The sequence below is a fragment of the Triturus cristatus genome, chromosome 2_1 (assembly GCF_964204655.1).
Source record: "Triturus cristatus chromosome 2_1, aTriCri1.1, whole genome shotgun sequence".
In the NCBI taxonomy this organism is placed as follows: Eukaryota; Metazoa; Chordata; class Amphibia; order Caudata; family Salamandridae; genus Triturus; species Triturus cristatus.
The window spans coordinates 1,142,813,320-1,142,833,611 of record NC_140581.1 but is presented as its reverse complement, the minus strand read 5'-3'; the positions used below and the strand labels follow the sequence as shown (position 1 = coordinate 1,142,833,611).

Sequence of the window (20,292 nt, the reverse complement as noted above, 5' to 3'; positions counted from 1 at the left end):
AGCATGAGTGGGTGTGTGAGCAAGTCTCTCAATGGATCTGTGAGTGGGTGCTTGAGTGTGTCGGTGGATATGTGAGTCTGAGTGGGTCTGTGAGTGGGTGCATGAGTGGGAGTAGGCCCTCATGCCAGCTTTCCCTGTGACAGTCCTCCTGCCTAGCTTGCCTGCAATCCGCTACACTCTGCTTGTTTCCTGCTCGGTTTTTCGGCCTCTTCTCTCCTTACTCCTTCTCTCTATTTCGCCTTTTTTACTCACTACTGGCCTTTATTCTGGCTCTTGCTGCTCGTTTCTGATCTCTATTTTGCCTCTTTCTGCTCCTTTTGTATGTTATTTTGCCTCTTTCTGCTCTTCTGTGACCTTTATTCTGCCTCTTGCTACTGGTTTCTGACCTCTATTCTGCCTCTTTTGGCACCCTTCCCACCTTTACAGCACCTCTTTATGCTCCCTTCTGACCTTTTGTCTGCCTCCTGCTCGTTTCTGACCTTTATTCTACCGCTTGCTGCTCTTTTCTGACCTCTATTTTGCCTCTTTCTGCTCATTTTTCACTGTTATTTTGCCTCTTTCTGCTAGTTTCTCCCCTTTATTCTGCCTCTTTCTGCTCGTTTCTCACCTTTGTTTTGCTTCTTTCAACTCCTTGGTGACCTTTATTTTGCCTCGTTCTGCTAGTTTTTAACCTTTATTTTGCCTCTTAGTGCTTGTTTCTGACCTCTATTTTGCCTCTTTCTGCTCCTTTTGCATGTTATTTTGCTTCTTTCTGCTCGCTCCGGACCTTTGTTTTGCCTCTTTCTGCTCTTCTGTGACCTTTATTCTGCCTCTTGCTACTGGTTTCTGACCTCTATTCTGCCTCTTTTGGCACCCTTCCCACCTTTACAGCACCTCTTTATGCTCCCTTCTGACCTTTGTTCTGCCTCCTGCTCGTTTCTGACCTTTATTCTACCTCTTGCTGCTCTTTTCTGACCTCGATTTTGCCTCTTTCTACTCGTTTTTCACTGTTATTTTGCCTCTTTCTGCTAGTTTCTCCCCTTTATTCTGCCTCTTTCTGCTCGTTTCTCACCTTTGTTTTGCTTCTTTCAACTCCTTGCTGACCTTTATTTTGCCTCATTCTGCTAGTTTTTAACCTTTATTTTGCCTCTTAGTGCTGGTTCTGAACCTCTACTTTGCCTCTTTCTGCTCGTTTCTCACCTATATTTTGCCTCTTTCAGCTCGTTTCTCACCTTTATTCTATCTCTTTCTACTAGTTTCTCCCCTTTATTTTACTTCTTTCTGCTTGTTGCTGATCATTGTTTTTCCTATTGCTGCTTTTTCTCACCTTTACTTTGCCTTTTGCTGCTCGTCTCTGACTTTTATTCTGCCTCTTACTGCTAGTTTCTCACCTTTATTTTGCACCTTTCTGCTCATTGCTGACCTTTATTTTGCACCTTTCTGCTCGTTGCTGGCCTTCATTTTGCCTCTTGGTGCTGATTCGAACCTCCATTTTGCCTCTTTCTGCTGGTTTCTCACTTTTATTTTGCCATTTTGCTGCTCGTTTCTTACCTTTATTCTGCCTCTTTCTGCTAGTTTCTCACCTTTATTTTGCCTCTTTCTGCTTGTTGCCGATTATTTTGCCTCTTTCTGCTTGTTTCTCACCTTTATTCTGCCTCTTTCTGCTAGTTTCTGACCTTTATTCTGCCTCTTTCTGATCTCTTTTCTCTGGAACCGTGCGGGGAGATTAAAGACCCCCACTGTCCCAGCTGGTTTTCTGCTTCCTGCGGGAGGCAGCATTGCTGCTGCATGGAAGGGGCTGCTGGAAAGGCAGGAGCAATCGTTTCATTACTTTCCCTGGCCGCATGTCGCAGGCAGGGAAAGAGATGAAACCTCCGCTTCCAGTGGGCAGGAGCATTTAGAGAGCTCTCGCCAGCTAGAACTGGAATGTTTGCTTTTGCTTCGCAGGAGCTGTCAAAGCTCACGCCAAGCAAAAGCAACCACTATGTCCCAGGGGTGGGCACCCCGGGACGTAGCAGGAGCTGGCCCAGGGGAGTTGTGGTCCCCAGGGCCACGTATGGCTCCAGAAGGGGGGCTGCATGGCCCCCCTCCTTCGGTTTGCACGGGAGGCCCCAGGGAGGTAGTGGTCCCCAGGGCCAGGAATGGCCCGGAACGCACTGCCCCCCCATTAAAAAAGAAACCCCCAGGGAGGTGGTGGTGGTCCCCGGGGCATGGAGGGGTCTGTGCACCCAGTCAATTTATTTATAGCCCCAGGGAGGTGGTGGCTTTATACTTACCTGCAAAATACTTAAATTTTTGTTGTAAAGGCATGCGTGGTAAAGGCATATGCATGCTAAACATTTGCGCGATAAAGGCATTCGCGTGTTAATGGGTGCGTTGCAAAGGCATGCATGGTAATGGCATGTGTGGTTCCGTCATACATCCCTGTAACAATAATATAGCAGCTTGATGCTATCCTAGATTCAGAAACAGTGCTTTTTAGCCATCTCATGCTGGGCTTGGAAAAGCATCTAAATAAATGTTTTTTGGTGGCTACTATAAGCAGAGTATAAAAGTGCATTCCCTACTGCTGGCACACATTAAGGACACAGAGACAATTCTCTTAACAAGTATTCTTGCTGCCACTGAAAATGCATCCATCTGACAGACCTATGGGCTCACTGAATAGCTGACTTTCAGGGGATAGCAAAGTCTAGCATGCATGGCTTATGCTATGTGGATGGCGTAGGTCATACATCTAGTTTAGGCAGCATGTGTATGATGTGCAATAATAATAATCTCAAAGAAATGTTATTCTTTAAGTAAAGCTATAAGAATTAATAACATTAAGGAAATATTTTGGTAGCTTTAATAACTTCTAATGGTATTAATCTTCTGAAACAGTCACTCGGTTACTAATTTCCAGAACTCGGCACTCAGGCTCTCATTTGAAAAGGTATTCCCTCTTCTTGCTGAGAAAGACACTGGCTGTGCCCTTCAGCAGCACAGACATCCTTCAGGTATGGTAGGTACTCTAAGATGGGAGACAACCAAGCTTCCTGTCTCTAATGCTCGCCCTCCACAACACAAGTCGAAGAGCTCCAAGAGTGAAAAGGTGAACCCTGGATATGCTACGGGGGGCCCACTTGAAGAGAGGTAGCCCAACAAAAAGTACTTTAATACATACTCCGATAAATCGTAAGCATAAAATGACAAATATGTACAAAGTTAACCTCTTCAGTGCCCATGACGAGATAGTCTCGTCATGGAGCACGGTTGCGCTGTGCCCATGACGAGACTATCTCGTCATGAACCCCACCCACTAGTGCAACGCCCGGCACAGGAGGGGGAAAGGGCGTGGCACTGAAGGGGTTAAACAATCCCTCCTATGGGGGTCTAGAAAGGATTAACCCCTTCTATGCTGCGCAGATTCCGCCGCTGTGCTGACGGAATCTTGCGCGGGCGTGGTCATGACGGAACGGTTCCGTCATGAGCACAGCTCAACCGTGGCTCATGACGGAACCGTTCCGTCATGAGCACCGAAGGGGTTAAGACAGTGCAAAATATTCTGCTTCTTGGGTTTGTCAGATGATTTAACTAATAGCATAAATACGTGCCTCAGGGAATCCCCCCAGGAAAGGCAGCTATGGGGCCACTAGGCCAGGGACAAAGCAGACTCACCACAGCTAAGACAAGTGCTGCTCTTTTCCTTCAGCTCTACACACTTGGAGAATGACTTCAGCCTTGTTCAGCCTCTAGGCGCCTTCATGCACTCCTGCCTAGTCCTGGTCCTGATCCATGGTTACATAAGCACCACAGCAGCGCCATCAGCCCTTTCCAGCCACCCAGGCCGGCAGCCTCTTCTTAGGTATGTGTATGCAGTGGCAGGAGCCCATGAAGCCCTCTCCTTCAGGGGTCTGTCCAGCAAAGTTACCTGGGGGCACAACAGGGTCACTCCCCACTGCTGTGCCACTATCCCTTGACAGAATCCAGTGGAAATCCAACTATACACATCAAAAGCAGGTACGCCGCTAGTCCTCCAGATTGGGGTCTAGTAGCAGAGCCTTGAAACGGAACACGGCCTTCTTTCTCCCAAGTGAATTCTCAGTTCAACCTCCCTGTCTAGTTGGTCATTAATAGAGACTTCCCGACCAACTGAAATACTGCTAAATTATCCATTACCCACAACTGACAGTATGCGGGGTCATCCCACTGTATTTCATAACATAGGCCTAAACAGCGTATTGGTAGAATTTCAAGATTTTGAAAGTCTCTGATAGATAGTAAAATCAGCTATAATGTGGGTTCTAGATACAACTTTAAATTCTGTTGACTTGAGGTTTTGTTTTTTGCAAGTCTACCAGTAACAGCAAGTAGAAACTATAATATTGACGACCTACTAGTGCCTGGGATGGCACAATCTAGCTAAGTACAGAATATTCTGTACCCGGAATGGTGACCGGCAGAAAGATCGGGAAATGCTGAGCAGGAGAATCGATCGCTGAAGTGAAGAGGGGAAGCAGAGAGGAATGAAAGATGCACAGCAGTGGAGCCTTTTAGCTAAGGAGTGGGGAGACATGAAACAGGCATGAGGGATGCTAAATATGGGAGCCTCTGTGTTGCGGTGAAATTTAAAGACTAAATTACACTGCTCTCTTTGCTCGTGTAAAAAAAGAAACATAATACAATGCACACACAGGACAAACTGAATTGTATGAGCATGCATATTGGTGAACAAAAAACTGAAAATACCTTTCAATATCCTGTTTCTTTGCCAAACCCTATAGTCTTCCTTAGCCGCATCCCGTACCACATTCAGTTTGGTTATATTGAACAATTTCCCCCCCCATTCAACGCATTGAATCTAAAGATTACATGTCATTGTGAAACTTTGCTTAGCTTCAAATTGAAGTTTAACATTAACACAAAGGGAATCAGACTTCTTACCGGTGCTTTTTTATTGCTTTGCAAAAGCCAACAGAGATGCAAGATCCCAACTCGGTCCTATAGCCATGCTGTTCTGACATGCCCAAATTGGAAACCACCAAAGGAATTCTCTGACAAACTCTGAAAGCAAAATTGAAATCATGTGAAATTTATGGGCAAATAATTTTCATTGTTCTTTTTAAAACCTTTATTTTTACATTTTATATATTTTAATACAACATAAAGTACATAGTAACGAGTGCCATTGTTATAATCAAAGAATGTAGGTACACAATCATCCCTCCAGTATATTGGAATAATCTCTCCGGCTCTTTTTTGCACTATGGACTCAAACCGAGGTACACAACAGCTTCTGTTCACGCAAATATGGTGAGGTTCAATGTCCCATTCAGCTCTATCTTCCCCATCCGAGTCCGTATCTGCTGCAACATATTCATTAAAGGTGGATCAACATTGCACCCCATGCCTCAAAATTCTCAGCAACTTTGTTGTCTGTGCGAGAGAGCTTCATATGATGTTCCTCAGTAATACCCCATTCCAACACATCTTTTACCCATAAACTCTCACTTGGGGGTCTTGGACCCATCCATCCTATTGCTATCGTTCTTTTCACAAGAAGCAATGTCAATTCAAGAAGTTTATATGACGTCTTGCGCCCGTTGGGACTCCTGATACCTTCTCAACAGACAGGCACTAAGGATCAGGGGGACAACAATGTCCACTACGTCAGAGTCACGGCATACCACCATTTCCCAGAGTTTATAGACCTCTACACAGTGCCATGCAAGATGTAAGAAAGTGGCCCTGTCATCCCCGCAGCGCGGGCAAAATGCCCCTCTAATCAGGTCAATGCCATTGAGCCAGGCTGGTGTCACGTAAGTACGGTGTAAACAGTTAAAATGGATTAGTTTAAACCGATTATTGGAGGACACCTTTTTTTACTAGATTACATGCATGATTCCAATCCCATCTTCCAGAGGCCCTCCTAATTCCGTCTCCCATGCGACTCTTGCCTTATGATCTTTATTAGTTTGGACCTCAGTGGGAAATGAGATGTCTACCCTCTCCCCATCGGAATTATCCCCCAAGTGTGTGCGATGGTGGTGGCACTGCTGGGTATGTACTCCAGAGGTCCTTCACCGTATTATCTAATTTAGCAAATTGTAAGAATTGTCCCTGCCCCACTTCGAATGTATCCTGTGGCTCCTGGAATGTGATAAAAGTTTCCCCTGGGTATGGATTCCCCGCCAAACTGCACCCCGCCCACCCTCCACCTGTCCATGGACAGATCCCGGTCAATAGAGTTGAAGGGCTCCTAGTCCCACATGGGTAACTCCGTGTCAAAGGGGGCTCTATGTAGTGTCTGTTTTACTGTGGTTTCCCACAGTTCTACTGTGTGTCAGATTAAGTAGGGCACGGGTCCCTCTGCTCGCCCCCTGCATCAAAAGGCGTGGCAACGTTGTCCCCTCTACCATGTCTTGGAGGAGTGGCTTCTCCCCATTGTCCCCAACCGTGAGCCCGCTAGCGGCAGGCTGGAGATGGGCCGCATAATAGTAAAGGAAAATGTCTTGAATAGCTAAGCCACCATCCTCCATATCCCTTTTCAAGACAGAGAGCAAACCTACAACGTTTCCCTGATCATACTAACAAGATAAGGAGACTATCTAGAGTTCAGGAAATGGACTCCTGCAGAGGAAATAGCACATTTTCTACTAAATATAAACACTGTGGAAGGAAGACAATCTTTGCCGCTGCTGCCCTCCCCATAACCGACAAGGGGAGCGTATTCCAGAACTCAGTCGATTAAGGGAGTCCCCTCACCACGCGATCCACATTAAGGTGCCGGTGTTCCACTGCTGTCCTAGTAACCATAATGCATATGTATCGAAATCCCTCAATTTCCCATTGGATGCCCAAGTCTGTCAATTGGTCTTGTGGTGATAGTGCCATTTGGCCCAGGGAAAACAGTGTTTTATTAGGATTTATTTGCAGGCCTGAAACCAATCCAAAATCCTCCAGGCTCTGCATCAATACCGGAACTGCCTCCGTCGGGGATCGAACATATACCAACGCATAATCTGCATGTAAACAGATAATATGAATCTTTCCAACTACACGTATACCCCATTGCTCCTGCTCCTAGCAGAGCCAGATGGCCATAGTCTCTGTGGCTAAGACAAATACAAGTGGTGATATGAGGCTTCCCTATCAGGTGCCCCGCTCAATCAACCACATCTCAGAGATCTCACCTCTCATTCTAACGCAGGCCACAGGCTGCGTAAATAACAGTTGTATCCAAAGCTTAAAGACCGGCCCAAGACCCATTTCCTGCAGCACCCTCATGAGATAGCTCTACCTGACAGTATCAAATGCCTTCTCGATGTCTAATGACAAGAGGGCAAGGTCCTCGTCTGATTACATGGTCTCATGTAATACATGGGTCAAGCGTCGTAAGTTAAAGGTTGTGCTACGTGCAGGCATAAAGCTCCACTGATCTTGATGGACCAACGACTCCTTCTAATTGTTTCGCCAGTAACTTACAAAGAATCTTAACATCTGTGTTGATCATAATGATGGGCTTATAGGAGGAGGGGGTCCTCAGGATCTCCGCCCGGTTTCAACATAAGGCTAAGGATTCCTTCCCGCATAGAGGGCGGCAAAGTACCAAGAATCTGTGCCTCCATAAAAACAGTTAACAGTTGTTCCCCTAACGTACCAGCATATGCCTGTTAAAATTACGCTGGGAAGCAAACTCCCCCCGGAGCATTAGCTCCAATCCCGAAGTGAGAATCTAGGCGGGCTGCCACAATCCGTCGCATACGTGGCCTGCTTTGAGCGGAAGCCCGGCATCTCATCGAACTTATGCCGCAGGCCCAGCACACAGGGGAGCAACTGCGCCGTATAGGGAGGGTAAATGGCGGCACGGTTCACGGGTCTGGCCTACACCGGCTTCCAAGCCTCCTGGACCACAGTCGGTGAAGTTCTGTCGCCAGCGAGGCTGCGGCACTCCGAAATCGACCTCTGTCGCAGCGGGGCATAAGCGGGAGGCAATCCCGTAAACAGTGGCATAGGCAGGCCACTGCACTCTGAGGATATTGCAGGATTTTAGCGGGGCAGCCACAGAGCCGCTCAGGAACGTGTCCTGTCAGCCATCTTGCTTGCCCACGCCCCCAAATAATTGTCATTGTTACACTGTCATAGCCAGCCTTCCAGTTTAACAGTGTGTATTATACCACTTGAAAAGGGGTCTTACTGCCGAATTGGTTTATCCTATACTCGAGCAGGGCTGCTCGTATATGCCATGTATATCTGAAACAACTATGCATTGTGTAAAATGTTAATTTGTTATAAATAGAATTTGGATTAGTGGATGTAGTGTTTTATGTAATACATTGGCTAAAGGTTGGGTGCACAATACTTTAATGCTGTTCGCCTAAAAATGCAGTTGGAAATTCTGCAGATTTGGAAATAACTTAGCCAAAGCTTTTTATCCAATCATTGCAGAAATCACATTTCTAACCCTCTGTCTGAAATAATAATGGAGATATTTTTGACAGCGACTGAGATGTAGAATAAGGATAAATCAGAGGCATCGTAACCATGCATTTGTTTTAAAGTAGAAGAAATGACAGATCAAGCAAAAATGATTTTTTCTGAATTGGTTTCTATTTAAAGAATAGTTTCCTTGCAAGCTACTGAATTGTGACATATTTCTTTCTGAGTTTTGATAAACTTTAATCCAATTCTGTAAATGTACAAGTGTTTCAAAAATCTGTTTTGCAATTCTGTTGCTTTAGGAGAGGGAAAGGTTTTGTTTTAGAACATTGACAGAAACTTTTTCATGAACTGGCCTTTTATTCCCTTCTGACATTAACCAACTGATATTCACTCTGTTAAGCCAGTTTGTAAGGAAGGGGATTAAAACACTATTCGGTAATTGGGTAAAAGTGAAAGTAAAACCTAATAGAGTCACTATCCATAGAATTAAGACCACCACTGGAGTAAACCTATGGGGGCGCAAGGAGATGTCGGCATGCAGGTCATGGAGCAGTCTCGCTCTGAAACGGCTCTAGTAATTCAGCCCAAACTGCGTTTAATTATTCTTTTTTTCTTCTACACGTTGCATGCGCCCCATTAAAATCCTCTGCAGTCGGTGATACAAGTGACAGTGGGGAGCAGGGAGCGAGTTTGTGTAATCAACTGAGGTCTGACCTTTAAACAATTGGCCCACCACGTTGGCACATTTTACCTAGTAGCAGCAAGGAAGAAACAGACAGGACAGGGGACAGCCAGCCACTTAATGCTAACTTTTAATTATGGTTTTCTAAACATGAAACATCTTACATCTTTCTGGTCACATCATGTTGACAAATAGGAAACTACTGTGCTACTCGACTAGCGGTATTAAATTCTAATGTTTCTCTTTGAATCCTATTGCAGTTTTGTTTCTCCTCACTATAAATACAGGACTTCAAGCACCAGGATGCAAAGGAAACGCATATTTCCTAAATTAATGGCGATAATGGTTTGATCCTTGTACATTTCAAGTTACAGGCCACAACTGGGATGAAAAGCAGGGGATTAATGGGTGCTAAATTTGGTTCTGTCCAGGGCGCTATCTGAGCAAAGGCGGCACTGCTCTTGGAAACAGAATGAGCTTTATTTATATACAAGGAGTATTTTCTGCACTTAGGTAAAAATGTACATTTGATATTGGGTTGTTTCAACCTGCAAGTAATCAATTAGAAATCACTAGTACAGGGTTAGTACTGTGTCCGAATTACGGATCTTGATTTAATTCTCCTGATGAGGACACTGTGCTATTGTAGGGTCTTTTTATATATGCTACTGTGTATTCCACGATGTGGATGGATCTGGTTTTTTTGCGCTGACTAGAAGAATGAGATACGTTGTGCATCGCAGGTCACTTTTGTGCATGCCACAAAACAGGAAAACAAAGATCTTGTTCTGAAACCACTTCCCGTGCCTCAGTCACTTTACTGAGTATTTTGTTTCACTGAATAAGGATGCAGCGTCACTGCTTCCTAGAGAATTTTCGTAACTAGATACAAGTAATTGACTTTGGAAAACAACCTTTACTTTCCATTGTCTCGATTCTCTTTGGTATATTTGTTTGGATATTTTTAGTTAGCTGCGCAGCACTCAAAAGGAAAAGGAATGTGGCAGTGAGACTGTCACCAATGAGTATAAATATCTCCCCATAAAATATCTGTGATCAGGAGGTTCAGTACTCACCCACCCTGAGGTTTGTGTAGGGCATATTCCAGCTTGTGTGTGGAGCTGCTCTCTGTGGTTTTGCTGGAAGTCAATAACAGAAAGACGAGCCCCTGGTTTGCTAGGTGTTCTTCCAAGTTCACGTGAAGAAGCCTCTCCCTGTATGTCATCGTCTGATCTGAGTTCCGTCTGAATTTATACCAACCTATCACATCCTACAAAAAATTTGCAAATGAATATGAAAAAAATAAATCAACAAAGGGTCATAGATGTAATGTTACGATTTATTATGAAAGGGATACAACAACCATAGCACTTTTGAATGTAAACGAATCTAAAGCAGACAAAGTGTGATACATAAAGATAAGTATCTAGTGTGGAGGGTGGGCAGTTTTGAAGGGGTCTATGAGCACCGGTTGTAGTGCAGTTGTCAATTTTAATAATTTAACAGAAAGGTTTTCTTAGACTTAGAATTACTTTATTCGGTCTGTTTTATAATCTACAGATCATAAAAGTACAAAAGGATATAGATACATTTAAAACCATATTGAATTAAATAAATGGAATTTCGTTAGAATCTGACAAATTAATTAGTCAAGTTAAATATTCACAACATCATCTAAGTCCTTTAAAAACCACTTAAAGATATTTAAACAAACAATTTCAATAATAAAAACAATGTGACAATCATTCACCTAAGGTCATAAAATAGCCCATATATAATTAGCCATTAATATTAACTAGTTTAACATGTTTCATGTGCAGTGAGAGCCATAGTTTTCCTTATTCTTAGACAGGCTAGCAAGAAAGAGGCTGTCGCAAAACAGGTATTTGGATCCTCGAGTAGTTTTATATACAATAATGCCAGGCAGCATTGTCTAAACTTTAGCTTCTTTAGGATTGGGAGGATAAATCTATCTCTTTCCTTCTTGTAGAGCCCACAGAAAAAAAAGATATGAAGGTCTGACTACACCGACCCCCTATCACATAGGCATGCCGACAGGTCAGAGCTCCTATACCTTCTTGAATGATAACCTAAAATCAGTGTAATTAAGTTTAGGCGGAATCTCAGCAAAATAAATCCGTGTTGTCTATTTCTAATGTTATATAAGTAGGAGAAATACCCCACAATTATAGGTGGTAGTTGGAGATATAGCATCACAGATTTCTTCTGCCAATTTCCTTCCTGGCGCTCATATGCCACCTTTGAGAATAAAATTTCCTTCAGTTTGTACTTCGATGTTACTCTACACAAGTTAGGACTAGTGAACAATTCCTCTAAACCTAATGCAGCTAGGTTTACCCTCACATACTGAAGCGAAGGAAATGTACATGCATTTTCCAAAGCAATACCATTTTTAATTATAAGCTGCATTAAATCTACAGTACCTCTGCGCCCTATTGAGTGCCACAAAAGTATCGGGTGATCTTGATAATATCTGTTATATACGGTAGTCCTCCTTCCGTATGGCAAATGTAGTTCGAACACGATCTGGGGAGCGAAAGTACTTTCTTGAAACATTGGTCCTCTAGATTTTGGAGTTGCAATGCCGGGACCATTCCCCATATACCTGCCCCGTATGTGGCTGCAGAGAGTGTCTTTGCCTGGTATATTGACTTTATAACGGGTAGTGGTTTTGTGCCCAGTCTGCTAGCAAAATAATTTATAGCTTCCATGCTCCTTTCCATCCCCAGAGCTCTATTTTCCACCATATTAGCCCAGGACTATTTTTTGTCAAAATGGACCCCTAGATATGAAAAAGAGTAAATCCCCTCTAGACTCCTTGGGCCTAGTGCAAAAGATTGCAATCTCTTTACCACAGGAGTACCTACTATAAGAACAAAAGACTTTGCTTCATTTACTTTTAGACCCACTGAAGCCATATGGGAAGCAAATGCAGTTATCAGTCATTGAAGAGCCACCCCCGTACGAGCTATTAATACCACATCATCCGCATATGCGAGAATCTGTATAGTTTGGGAGTCAAAAGTGGGCACAGCTAATATATCTTCAGTCAATGAGGCACCAATCCTGTTTGCGTATAAAGAAAAGAGCAAGGGGGAGAGAACACACCCCTGCCTAACGCCCCTTGCGATCTTGAAAGACCAGGTGCTCTCCTCATGCTTCCCATACCGGACACTGGCAGTCGTATTTGTATACAGCTGCCGATTAAAACGGGTGAGTTCTGGGCCCACCCCCATTCCCTCCATTGTCTACCACAAGCAAGAATGGTTTACGCAATCAAAAGCAGAACTTAGGTCCAAAAAACCCAAAAAGATCTGCCATTGTTTTGCTCTGGTATATTTATCAGTTATCATAGCTAGGATGAGGCACTGGTCTATAGTGCCTCTACCAGCCTGAAAACCAAATTGCGCCTGCATCATGATCTTATTCTCCTTTGCCCACTTTTCTAACCTATTTAATAGTAGGGGTCCATTAGCTTCCCTGTTGTATCCAATAATGAAATGGGTCTGTAGTTTTGTTTGTCGCCCTTTTTAAATATAGGAACAATAGTGCTAGTGCTCCATGAGGCTAGTGGGGTGGTTTTCACAATTTCATAAAAAACATAAGTTATTAGAGGGGCCCATAAGTCCTGGTGATCGAGAAAGAAATCTATGGGGACACCATCGGGGCCTGGAGCCTTTCCACTAGTACACTTACCCAGACCCCTAATAACCTCCTGTACTGAAAAGGTCAGATATTCATTTATTGGTCTTTCAAGATCAGGACCATTAGACCCAGAAATGTTATTTGAGTCAAAAATCTCTTCAAAATGGCCTATCCGTTGATCTTCGCTTACATGTGTATCTAGAGATGGGTCACTGTTTTTTTTTTAAGTAAGGAGCGTTGATCACTCTCCATAAGTCTTTGGAATTCTCGGAGGCAGCCGCTATCTCCCATTGTTCCCATGCTGCTTCTCTTATAGCCTTTTCTCTATCCTTTCTGGCCACCACATATGCCTTACGAAACAGCTTGATCTGATCCCTGTCTTTTGGTTGTTCTTTTAGGGTCTTATGCAAGTTCCTTGGAGCTTTTGAGCAAGCTCGATCAAACCACCCTTTCTCCTGTGTTTTTGATGGGAGTTTTAGTACTTGTCAGGGCTAGTTTTACTTTTTTCAGTAAGGTCTCAAAAGAAGAGGGCAAAAGGGAAGCATTGCGCCATATTCTCAACTAAGAATTGTGGTATTACTTACAACTTATCTATTTGTGCCCACTTCAGTTGGTAGCCATTTTTTCAGACTAAGGAAGGTTTCTCGATTTTTTTATCTGAATTTTCCCCCCTTAGATTTATCATTAAAGAAGTGGAGAGGATAGTATGGTCACTAAAAGCAGTGAATTGTATTGCTAGTTGGGCAATCCTACCCCGCATTGGGCCTGACACTATAATATAATCTATGGTTGAATCATAATCCTTTCTATTGAAAGTCTTATGGAATTCGCCATTTGTTATGTCCAACTCGTTTATCATTTCCAGATTCCTTGTATGGAGGAGTCTATTTAAACAGTTTCCATACTCATGATATGTAAAGTGAATAAATGTTCGCCCTGTATATCTTCAAGACTGCAAATCTTATTTGATTTGAGCTTCCATGGCTGGACGTTAAAATCTCCCAACAACACTATATTTACATCTTTCTTCCGCTTCCTTATGCTAACTTTTCTTAATCCAATTTCTAAAGAGCTCACCACTGTTTGAGGGTCTCTAAAGTTATTATTATAGAAATGTATTAATAGCCAATCCTGATCGCTATCCCCCTCTATTAATAATAGATGAAAGTGTGGGATTGGGGACACAATTTTTTTAATTTTAGTACACAATGTGTTTGCTATTAGAGTTAGCAAGCCTCCACTTGCTCTCCCTGCTGGAGATGGGACAGCGTTTGTTTGATAGGATGGAAGTATAAGTTACTTACTTTCGGTAACGATGTATCTGGTAGAGATTATTCTAGCCGCAGATTCCTTAACGTAGAATTATCCCCAGGCGTGAGACTGGACCCAGAAAACTTTCTTGCCCATCATCTCTGCGCGACGGAGGGCGGTACCACGTGACTCCGCCCCAACGTCCTCCGCAGGCATGCGTCAGCGAGGTCACATAAACCCCACCCCGGCGCACTGACGTCAGTTTGCTTCGGAGAACTTTTCCGCGCCACAACGCGGAGCCATCACAACAAAACTGAGGAGAGCATGGGAACAGTGTGCGAAACAACCAGAGAAACCACATAGAGAGAAACAAAAGGTGAGAAACATCACCAGGTGGCACCAAGGCACCAGAAGGCGACAACAGCAGGCCCAAGCAGGAAAAGAGCAGAGCACCACTCCGAGGAACAACTGTGCAAGCCAAGGCGAAAGCACCAGGTGGCAGTAAAGCACCAGAAGGCTGGAGCAGCGAAGCCATAGCAAGAAAAGCGCAAAGCACCACTCCGTGAAATCACCTTGCAAGCAAACGCGAGAGCCATCCCGGAGGCACAAGCATGTGAAAGCACCGTGACAGAAAGAGAGAGAGAGTCTGCAACCACAAAGGGAAGGGCCACAAGCCCAGAACAGAGGAGCGAGTTATGTATCAATGGGGTAACCCGGTAGACCACTGGACTCGGGTATAAGTAGGTACACAAAAAGATAATCACAGTGGAAACATATTTAAAGGAATAAAAAGCATACATTTGTTAGTGATTCGAACAGATTTAAAGACAACACCTATTTTATGCATGTATGACCATAATTTAATCGATTATCCAAAGATTCAGTCAGAAGGAAGATCAGCAATTCAAATCAGGGCCAGATACATCACAATGTCAACATATTTAAATACATATTGGTGTAAGATTCGTGATAAGTGCAAGATATTTGGGGTAAGTGCAGGACGTTGTGAGGGAGGAAGGTTGCGTAAAATAGGAACAACCACAGTTTGTTGAAGAGCCTAACCTGCCACTTAAATGGCAACAAAACTTAAATCAAACAACACAAAATTAGAAAGCAGTTGTACAATCACTGACAATCTCCTGTGTTGATCGAAGACAGAAGTAAGTCGACGTTTCGACCCCTGCTAGCTGTCAGACTGCTCGACGCGGCCCTTGAGCTTTGTACATTTATGGATCTTTGTTCATGCTGATTCATTCAGCCGTCCCTAGACTCACTTACCGAGTGGTGGAATACTACACCCTTTGGAGCACTAATTGGCCCTCCCCCCATTTTTCCAGCTTGATTCATGCTGCAGATGCTGGTGTAAGCCCATTCCCTTGGTCCTGATGAAGACCCCGACTCCAAGCAAACCAATTTGCTGGTTCTAACAGGGGTCGAAACGTCGACTTACTTCTGTCTTCGATCAACACAGGAGATTGTCAGTGATTGTACAACTGCTTTCTAATTTTGTGTTGTTTGATTTAAGTTTTGTTGCCATTTAAGTGGCAGGTTAGGCTCTTCAACAAACTGTGGATGTTCCTATTTTACGCAACCTTCCTCCCTCACAACGTCCTGCACTTACCCCAAATATCTTGCACTTATCACGAATCTTACACCAATATGTATTTAAATATGTTGACATTGTGATGTATCTGGCCCTGATTTGAATTGCTGATCTTCCTTCTGACTGAATCTTTGGATAATCGATTAAATTATGGTCATACATGCATAAAATAGGTGTTGTCTTTAAATCTGTTCGAATCACTAACAAATGTATGCTTTTTATTCCTTTAAATATGTTTCCACTGTGATTATCTTTTTGTGTACAGAACAGAGGAGCAACAGAAATCCATCTCCAGACTACACTGCCAGGGATGGCCATACCTCCTGAAAGGAGTAGGAGGTCAGGTAATCCATCCGCAGACTACAGTGCCAAGGAGGGCCATAACCTCTGAAGGAGTAGGAGGTCAAAGGACAGGCACTAGAACCCCCAACGAAGAAGACCGAGTGGGGATCAGAAACTCTAACAACAGAGGGAAAGAGCAAAAGTAGGCCCTCACGCTGGAGAGAAACCAGCTGGAGGGATGCCTGACCGAAAGAAAACGAAGAGGACACCCACAGAAACAAGTTACCCAGAGGGAGGAGACTGCAGAAACCCAAGCAGACGATCCTCGCAGAACGGGGAGGAAGGGCGGGTCGTGAAGTAATCTGCGGCAAGAATCGTCTTTACCAGATACATCGTTACCGAAGGTAAGTAACTTGTACATCTGATAGAGACAACTAGCAGCAGATTCCTTAACGTAGAATAGATACCCTGGCCATACCCAGAAGCGAGGAGGGCCTGCGAGAGAGCCTCCCCACCAGGAGAGACACAGGGCCCCAGCAGGGGACAAGTCACAGGGACAAGAAGGGAAAGGCCAGGATATCCTAAGCCTCACCAAGGGAGAACTGCCCAACACCCTGCAGGGGCAGACAGCGCCCGAAAAGCCTCAAGGAACACAAGGACCACCTCAACCCCTAGGGAGAAGAGGTAGAACCGGAGGCAGGGCCCACCTGAAGAAACACATGCACAGTGACAGAAAAGAGCTGAACACCCCCCCGCCGCAAGCAGCGGACTAGGCAGGGGCGGCTCCAGCGCCAAAAGTGCAGACGGAAGAAGAAAGGCACAAGAGAATACATCAAAGGCCACAATGGTGTAGTAGAACAAACAGGCCTGCACTGGCATGCGCAGCAGCAGCAGACAACACCATGGACCGGTGCACCCAGGACAAGCTAGACGCCAGCCGAAGGCAGAGGCCAGGAAGGGCCAAGAAGGGCCAAGACACACCCCAAGGGAGGGGCCGGCACACACTGACCCACAAATGAAGTGGAACCAGGCAGAAAGAAAGAGAGACGGGGACGGACCAAGCCGTCCACCAGAACACAAAAACCAGGGAAGCCAGTCCCCCCCGGAACACCAGACAGAGAACCAAGGCGGACAGAAGTGCAAAAGTGCTACAACTCGATGCCGCAGACAGCAGGCCAGACTAGGTTAGCAACACAGCGATCCAGGAGAAGGACGGACTGGGGCGCAATGCAAGCCACCCCAAAACCTTCAGCAAGAAGATCGCACCTGCGACATAACATGACGCAACGGAGAGCAGAAGCCCGAAGGACGACCACACCTCCCCAGCACATGAGAGAGCTATATAATAGCTACCATTACCCCACATAGGGCATGTTACGTCCCAAGAACATGGGAACCCTCTTAGGAAAAAGTTTCCACAGCAGAGGACAAACAGAAGACCTGCGGAGAAAACCGCAGACGGCTTGTCAATCAGCCAATAAAGAATACACAGAAGGCCTAATCTCCGGGCCTACACATACCAACAGCCACAACCACAAGTCAAAAAAGGGCCGGACCAGCAGCCAACAGCACCAAAGTCCTAACAGAAGGACCTGAAGGCACATCAACCACACAGAACACACAACTGGGGCTACTCGCTACAAGGCCCCAGGAAAACAACGGAAGAGCACCTCCCAAAACACAGACCGACTTACAGGTCACTGAGGGGGGAGGAGAAGGAGGAGGAGGAGGAGGAGGACGACGAAGCCCCGCAAGAAACCTCTGAATGGCAGAATCCGCAGGGCGTGGAACAAGAGAGCGCCATCAATGGGAAGGTCAACCAGCTGTTCCCTAACGTTCTCCAGGAACACACTATCCCGTAGCCAGTCATTGCGACGAAGGGCCACTGAAGAAGCCATGGTACGACCAAGCACCTCCGAAATGTCCAGAGCCAAGTGAAGAATAAATGCCGCCAGCTCCCGGCCATCCAACACATGGTGCCTCAAATCAACACAGGCATCTTCCTGAGAAGCTGCAGAGATAAGGGACTCCGCCGAATCCCACAAGCAAGCAGTGGCCCTGGGGGGGAGGGGGCGTGGCTTGGCGCCAACGGCGATGGTTGCCTGACGAACGAGCTCCGCCGGAGCAGAGCCCTAAATCCCCAAATAAATCCGGGCTTCTGGGAGGCCTATCCTCCAGTGTGAACGCTGGGCGGGGACGACCGCCCTTAGCCCTACAGTGACGCGGCCTCTGCGCCATCACGCTAACAAAGGTGAGCATTGCCTTTTCTGGACCCCACCACGGCCTGGCGCACTGCCGCGTCCCGAGGCGGAGTGGACCGGGCGGGCGGCACGATAAGAGATGCGCTGCGGCATTGAGGCATTTCAGTGAAGAGCTCCCGTCTCCTCTCGTGGTGGATGGGGCCTGCCCTGAGACGGGGGCTATGACCTTACCGGGCGTACCCTAAGGCAGGTGTGTGACCCACGTTTTGTGTTACCGTGGGTGGAGGGGGCGCCATACTGGAGGCAGCAGATCACCCTCTTTCCTTTAATTGTGGACATTGGGCCAGCGCGTCAAGCAGCGGCCACAGCCTATGCTCGTCAGGACCTGTGAGTGTGGCAGGCGCTGTGTGGCTCTACTCCTACACAGTGACTTTGGCCCTACTGTCTGCCCAGGTGAAGGGAGGCCAACAACCACCGGAAGGGGGAACAAAGACCATCGCCTGGTAGGGAGGTGAGAAGACCCCTGGGGGCCCGGGGGGAGGGCCCTGCCCCTGCCTCGTGTATGCATTGAGACACCTGCAGCGGACGGCGGTCGTAGGGGGTTATTGCCCATACGCACTGCAGTTTCTCGGAGGAGTGACACAATACCATGGGGAGAGGAATAATCCTTTTGCAGTGTGGCCTGTATAAGTAACCAAGCACAATGAAGCCAAAGGGTGCCACGACTGTGCAAGCCAATAAACTTGACAAATATATTGTCCTGAAGTCTACCTCACAAGACGAGGGAGCTCCAAGTGACCAGACAGATACCACTGAACCATCTCTCACATCCATAATGACAGCCATCCAGGGGCTGGGGACCACTCTTGAAACAAAATTCGATAAAGTCTCCATTGAAATGAACTTGCTGAGAGCTGATATGAATAAAACTGCGGATAGAGTCAAAACTAATGAAGCTAATATCCTGGACCTCCAAACCTCCATGAAAAAGCTCGAATAACCGGTCAGCACACTGGTTCACCAACACCGTCAAATGGCTCTGAAGCTCGAAGATCAGGAAGGGAGGGCCCGTCGCAACAACATTCGAGTGGTTGGAGTCCCAGAAGGAACGGAAGGGCCGTGCGTTGACCTTTTCCTTGAAGACCTAATCCTCAACCACCTAAAACCGAAGCGGCCCCTAGGACTATAATCGCAAAAATCCTCAACTATAGGGACCGCGACGCAATATTTCAGGCAGCTCGAGTTCAGGGAGATCTGCCTTACGAAAATTCTACGATACGATTCTTCCCGGATTTTACGCTTAAAGTCCAACAAGACCGACGCGCATTTGACGGAGTCAAGGCGGCCCTTCGTCAACGAGGTATCAAATATATGATTTTCTTCCCGGTGAAACTAAAAGTCATAGCGGACGGCAAAGCGCTCTTCTTCACCACCCCGCCAGAGGTACAGGACTGGCTGGATGGGAAAGTTGCGTGGGGGGTGGCAGCAGCGGAGAAGGGCAACTGGAGAGAGACCCACGCGTGATCGCCGGGGTCAACTGATGGAAGATCGGACTCAGACAGACGAAGCCAGCGTTCCTGGAGATCAAGATCCAGCATCCTGAGCAAGTTGGCGACCCAGAGAGACTGACTGACTCTGCCTCCTGCACTGGAATGGATGAGACTACCTCGACAAACTGTAATGTATAATTGTTCTTGCTATTAGCATGAGTGGGTGGTGTCCCATGAGGCGTTGGTCGGTAAGACTGTGGAGCCTTGAAACATAGCTTCTCCCGGCACAGCTGGGGATGGACCTACGGCCAGAGACACTGCACGAAATAGACTCTTTATGCCGGACTATTAAATAGGCCGTATGTCATAAATGTGAACTATGTTCCTCGCAGGACAAGGGGCGAGAGACGTGTTGTGTGGAATGGGTCCCAAATATATCGTAGTCCCAAACCTGACAAGCATTGAAGAGTAAGGGGGTGGGCCTCTGGCGGCCAGAGTTGGCACTAGCTCACTGCCCCTCGTCACTGTTGACTAGTTTCTAGAGCGATAGGCACTCTGCTAGTTGGGGATGTGGGTAGTTTTGAACCTACGCGGCAGGGTAGCAAGGAGGGGGGGGCTGGTGTTGGGGGGTTCGAGGGTTAAATGTGTTTTCTATTTTCATTGTTGGGGATGGGGGGGAGGGCACGGAGGGAAGGCGCTCTGGTCATGCAAAAA

General features: G+C 46.1%; 1 protein-coding gene across 1 annotated transcript in view; it reads right to left on the bottom strand.

Annotated features, from left to right (window-relative positions):
* Positions 1–20,292, bottom strand: part of ABRAXAS1 (abraxas 1, BRCA1 A complex subunit) — a 210,143-nt gene that overhangs the window by 101,906 nt on the left and 87,945 nt on the right. Inside the window, exons 5-6 of the mRNA XM_085636577.1 lie at positions 10,162–10,355; positions 4,906–5,025 (exon numbers count right to left, since the gene is read on the bottom strand). Of these exons, the coding sequence (XP_085492703.1) occupies positions 4,906–5,025; positions 10,162–10,355 (314 nt within the window). The remainder of the gene's footprint in view (positions 1–4,905; positions 5,026–10,161; positions 10,356–20,292) is intronic.